Raw genomic sequence first — 5,565 nt, 5'->3', positions numbered from 1 at the left:
ATTACGGAGTAATCTCAGTAATCGGAGTTCGGTTCGGAGCAGTTCGGAGTCGCTGGATGCGAAGCGCTTGCACGATACACCAACAGAGAACGCTGCAGTATGCCTACACAAGACGCGCGCGAAACGATAAATGTCACTAATTACAGAGCGCTGTTTTTATTTTCCAAGAACAATGTAATTTGCATCATATTCTGAAAACCGAATATTTAAGAGATTTTAGCGAAGCAGCTCTACTGTAATTATAATAATCGTAAGTTGTTTCGTAATAAAAAAAAAAAAAAAAGAAAATTATCAGCAAGAAGACACCGGCTTGAAGTTGTCTCTCATTCGATTTCTTTAGTTTTGCAACAATGCCTATTATACCTGCCTTAATTGGCGTCGCAAAGTAGAACCCAACGGTCGAATCGAACCTGTAACAAACCGACATTGAAAGGAAAACGTAAAAAGGAATTATGCAAGAAGGTAAGAAGGTGCAAGTTTTTGTCTTTTGCTTCCGGCTCTAATTCTCGTGTTATAATCTTCCCGCGAAACTTGCAGAAAAAGCTCGCGCGGCCACGCAAAAGTCGCAAAGCGGCGGCAGATTCATCGATACGCTGATCGCACAATGGGTGAGCCGAACGGGAAGCAATATTCCGTTACAGCAAGCGGAAGAGGTGCGAATCGCTTTATTTCGAGGAGCGACGAAGAGCCTTTACCTTCGTTTCTTCTTTTGTCAAATCTAGTTTCTAATCTTCGGTTGGACCTCAGCCAAACTCCGATTAATTTAATGGGCGATTAACTTGTCGAGTGATACCTGCAGCATTTTGTTAACGCGGATAAAAACTCTTAATTCTTTGTTGCTTGACACAGAAAGATTAATAAAAAAAATGTTCAATTAATTAATCGCCATTCAAGTTAATCGGATTTTGATCGAAGCTGCCAGCTAAGCTGCAAAGAAAATGAATTTCTATGAATGCTTTGCGGGAGTAGCAGGTAGCCGAAAGTTCGAACACGCAGGATGTTGACAACAACAAGCAGCAAGCCCTGCAGAATCACGAACGCGTGATTCAAAGCCTGAAACGAAAACTGAAGGAGAGCCAAGAGGCAGAGGCCTCATTGTCCGCCTCCTTGGAGATGGAGGCGCGCAACAGGGAGGAGATGCAGACGAAGTAAATCCCGCTTCTTCCTTCTTTCTTTTTTGTCTTGATGAATCTTTTCTGTATTTTGCGACTCGACTTTCTTTTTTGGCAACAACAGACTGAACGCCACTTGGGTGTATATTGAGAATATTACGGAGTACTTCAATTACATCAGAGAGAGCCTTGCCAGCTTTCAACAGCACTGCACTAGTTTGGCCTCCATATATGATAACGTGATTTTGAAACAACAAGAAACCATCCAGAAGCTGCAACTGAACGACTCGAAATCAAAAGGCGCGTCTTTACATATATTTAAAATATTTGAAATATTCGCGATCCTAGATTTATGTTACTGTAATAATTAATTTTGTAATCGCAGATCTGGAGAATCATGTCGCGCAATTGAAAAATAATTCGCTACTTCAGGAGGAAAGGTAATTTTCGTTATACTTCCGACAAATACTTTGCATAAGTAGACAAAGATTTTATTAAAATCATTTTTTGAATTAGATTACAAGAGGCGATAGCGGAGAAGAATAAATTACGAAAGCAATTGGAGACCTCCGAATATGAGCTGCAGTTGCAGAGGAATGAAATGGCGAACGCACATGCCGCGGAAAAGCTGACACTTGTCAAAGTCTGTTGTCTCATTCTTCCAAGAGATTCCACTTTTTTTGCTATAATGTATTGCATTTTGATTGGAGACTTTTTTAATTTAGGAACAGCAGCGATTGCTATTAGAATATGAAAATGTACAATCGCGGCTGCAGATGGTCGAGAAAGAGAAATGCGACATCGCGAAATCGGCCGCACAACTAGAAAACAAATTGCTCCTTCAAGAAGAGAAGTAAGTCATCGCGCCAAACGCGATAAATTGCACGAACAGTAATAGTATTATTAATTGAATAATTTTTTTTTAGAATGCAAGAGGCGCTGATGGAGCAAAACAAATTGAAAAAACAAGCGGAGAGTGTTGAACGCGAATTCCATTCGCAGAAAAATGAATTAACGAGAGCATACGCTGAAGAAAAGAAAATGCTTATCGAAGTACCTTAAAGAAAAACTCTAAAATATCTCTTTTTCTTTTGTACTTTATCTTTCTTTTTTCACTAATCTGTAATGTTCTAATCCTAATGTTTGTTTCAGAAACAACAGCGATTGCAACTAGAATCGGAAAATTTACAATTACGATTAAACACGTTAGAGCAAGATAAAAACAATATTACGGAAATAATCGAGCAAAAAGATGCACTTATCTCAAAATTGGAAGATGAAGTCTCCATGTATAAGTGAGTATTTAAATTAATGAAATTTTATGAATATTTCGAAATTAAAAATATCTTTTAGATCGTATCTCATTATCAGATATTAAAGTTTAATTTGTTTTTCTTATGACAGAAATCAAATCGATACGATAACGGCGAGATATAACGAGACGAGCACTAAGTGTGAAGCATTAACGGAGAGGCAACATATGCGGGAGAAAGAATTGGTTACAAAAACGGAAAGAGTAAGTTATGTAGAGACTCGTTTATTAATTTTGACTAAAATGATATTAATCTTTGTTAATATTACGTTATTATTTTCCAATATTATTTTCTAGATTCAAAATTTAGAGGCGATGTTAAGTGCAGTAAAGCAAAGGGAGGCAGATCTTGCTAATGACGTAAATAGAATAGAGGAAACATTAACTAATAAAAGGGATTATACCAAGGATCTGGAAAATAAGTTTTCGAACGTGCAGAGGGAATTGCAACTTGCACAGATGCAGAACACTGCGATGAAGGAGAGTCTAGAAAGAACTAAAAGTACCAACGAGTTTACCACTACCGAGCTTCAGCAAAAACTGAAGGCTCTTCAGAGAGAAAAAGAAGAAATTATAAAACGAGAAAGTACAAAGAATAAGGTAATAAATGAGTAAATTTAACATATTAATAAAATCCTCTTCTCACGCTCGATATTCCAAGACTTTCTTGAATTATCGAATTTTTATTTCCTGAACTATTGCAGAACGCAGAGACGTTGTATGAAAATACACGAACCAAACACACTGAAGAAATATCAACTTTAAAGAACAATTACGAAACACGATTAGTCGAATTAAAAAAAACTACAGAGTACCTAAATGAGGTGATCAATGGCATCAAGAAAGATAATAACGCGCTGAACAAGTCTTTGACGGAAACAAGAGCGGAGAACACCAGTTTAAGAAATAATTATGAGTTTATTATAAATCGTAATGAAGATCTTCAGGAAAAGTTGAAAGAAGCTACGGAAATGACGCAGATAAAATCGATTGACGATCGAAAGCCCACGAGTGTATCCACTAAGTACAACGTAAGCGCACAATTATAGTAATTATCGATTATTGGTCGTTCTGCGGAACATAAAATTAACGATACAAAATCTCTATGTCTGCGTTTAATTACGAATTGTCTTAATTCCTTGAATCATGCTTCTTAGGTTTCCACATCCATGAGTTTAAACGATAATAATGAAGATAAGCCAACGTCGCAAACACAGGATTCGATGAGGCCTTCGATGAAGAAGCATAATCAGAACGAGGTATAATTTTTATATGCTATTAAATATAAATACAACACACACACACACACACACACGAAAAAAATTGAAAAGGAAATGCTAAAAGTAAAACATGAATAGAGAAGGATGAATAGTATAATGACGTTTTTTTTCACATAGGAGAGTTAAGCACTATTGAAATGAGTGAAAGTGAGAGTACGAATAAACGTGTTTTTTAATATACTTTTTTAGATATGATAATAATCTTATTCATCCTCTCATTTATTTGTCGTTACTAAAGATATCTAGCTAACCAAGTAGAAGCGTTTTATTGATCTGTTTTTTATGTTTCTGTTTTACGCAGCAAGAAGCGGAAGTTACGTCAGTAACAAGCAAGAAGTTTTTCAAGTTCCGTTCCGTTCAACCTCAACCACGTACCTACGCCAAACGACGAAGAGATTGAAGAAACTTACAAAAAGATCATTGTTTCGAATGGAACACATCTGAATGAGTATCAGATTCTTTTTGTTCATCTCTTTTATTATTATTATATAGGATTTTCTCATTTCCATTCGAAAGTAATTTAAGTATTGTTTATACATAATAAAATACACAAGATTTTCATTAAGAAATTATAAATGTGAGCCAGAGGTTGTATGCATTCGATGTAGACCTACGGTTAATATCGGACAAAAAGGTAGTCGCGTTTAGAGTAACGTCGTAATATGAAGTCTCATCATCGCGCTCTCAGAAAAAACGCCCACGCACCTTCGACACAGAGCAGACGAGATTGTAGCTAGTGTGGAAGCGCGCAGAAAACTTAAATTTAAACGTGATTCATCGGTCCGCCATCCGACCAATAAATGATCCTCTTTCAATCGACGCGGCCCAAATTACGCAATGTAATAGAATCGCGCAAATCTCACCTTCTACAAGATATCGTATGCATTACTTTTTTGTTCCAGATGTTACAACGCAACTTACAAACATATCACTTTCATGTTGTAGGTGTAACGATTTTAATTTTTCACGATTGATTTGTAATAAGATCGTCTTGGAAACAAACTTTTATATTTTACAAACTCTCTCAAGCTCTCATATTAGTCTATATATATCAGCGACGAACTTTTAGAGCTTCGTCCTCGGGATGTCTATAATTTTCCGCATTTTCTCCGACTCTATCGTCTCTATCTCACGTTCACACGAGAGGCGAGTATCTGCCGTGAAATCTGGATCGCGCAATAATAACCCGAGCCATATGACAGAGAACTATTTAAAAGTAGCGCGTCCCACTTTTCACGAGGGCGACCGTATTTTTTTTTTCTCCATTTCTTCCTTCTGTGTCAGGACCTCGACACGTTGCCTACGCCCTATACTGAAGAGCTATGTGTTGGAATATGCAATGTAATCAAACTGAGAACAACGCGCGAGTCGTTTTGTTCGAACAGTTCAAACTATCCTTGATCTGACATTTCTGTCTCCTAATAAGGATCCATTCAAATCATTCAGATTCAGACTCATGTCTACAGCGACATGTATAATATGAAGAATCTGTCCCCTTTTTTTATTTGTTCTTCATATTCATTCATTCCCCATCGATTTCTCGATTCAAATTAGGATATTAGAACATATACAATGTTATATCAAGTTTAAACAGAAAATAAAAGAAATTTTAACTAATTAACTCTCTACCAAACAATTGATTGTGAAAAATTCGAAATATTCTCTTTCCGTTGTATTTTTTAAATAGACATTACAGACGCGTAATCGGCGTCTGAGACTCTTAATAGTCGCTTATTTAATAATGCCAACGCAATGGTGACACGCTCACGCGAATCTTGTTTCGGCTTATTTACCGGATGCTATAATCATTACTAAGCTGCCCAATTTTCATAGCAGCTGCGTCTCTCTGCGATTTCGGAAA

The 5,565-nt window shown here is 36.7% G+C and overlaps 1 protein-coding gene across 1 annotated transcript; it reads left to right on the top strand.

Annotated features, from left to right (window-relative positions):
• Positions 1 to 101: 101 nt before the first annotated feature.
• Positions 102 to 5,340, top strand: LOC139773323 (uncharacterized). The gene is made up of 14 exons (XM_071707714.1): positions 102 to 462; positions 538 to 653; positions 970 to 1,148; positions 1,237 to 1,412; positions 1,498 to 1,552; positions 1,629 to 1,755; positions 1,838 to 1,965; positions 2,039 to 2,165; positions 2,265 to 2,407; positions 2,517 to 2,628; positions 2,722 to 3,024; positions 3,129 to 3,455; positions 3,582 to 3,683; positions 4,006 to 5,340. The coding sequence occupies exons 1-14, from the start codon at positions 453 to 455 to the stop codon at positions 4,102 to 4,104; spliced, it is 2,004 nt and encodes a 667-aa protein (XP_071563815.1). The 5' UTR covers positions 102 to 452; the 3' UTR covers positions 4,105 to 5,340.
• The last annotated feature ends 225 nt before the right edge of the window (positions 5,341 to 5,565 follow it).

This window comes from Temnothorax nylanderi, unplaced genomic scaffold, assembly GCF_030848795.1.
Source record: "Temnothorax nylanderi isolate EJ_2023f unplaced genomic scaffold, tnyl_v1.0 TNYL_tig0060_pilon, whole genome shotgun sequence".
Lineage (NCBI taxonomy): Eukaryota > Metazoa > Arthropoda > Insecta > Hymenoptera > Formicidae > Temnothorax > Temnothorax nylanderi.
The sequence above is the reverse complement of the archived record's forward strand: the minus strand, read 5'-3'. Positions and strand labels throughout refer to the sequence as shown.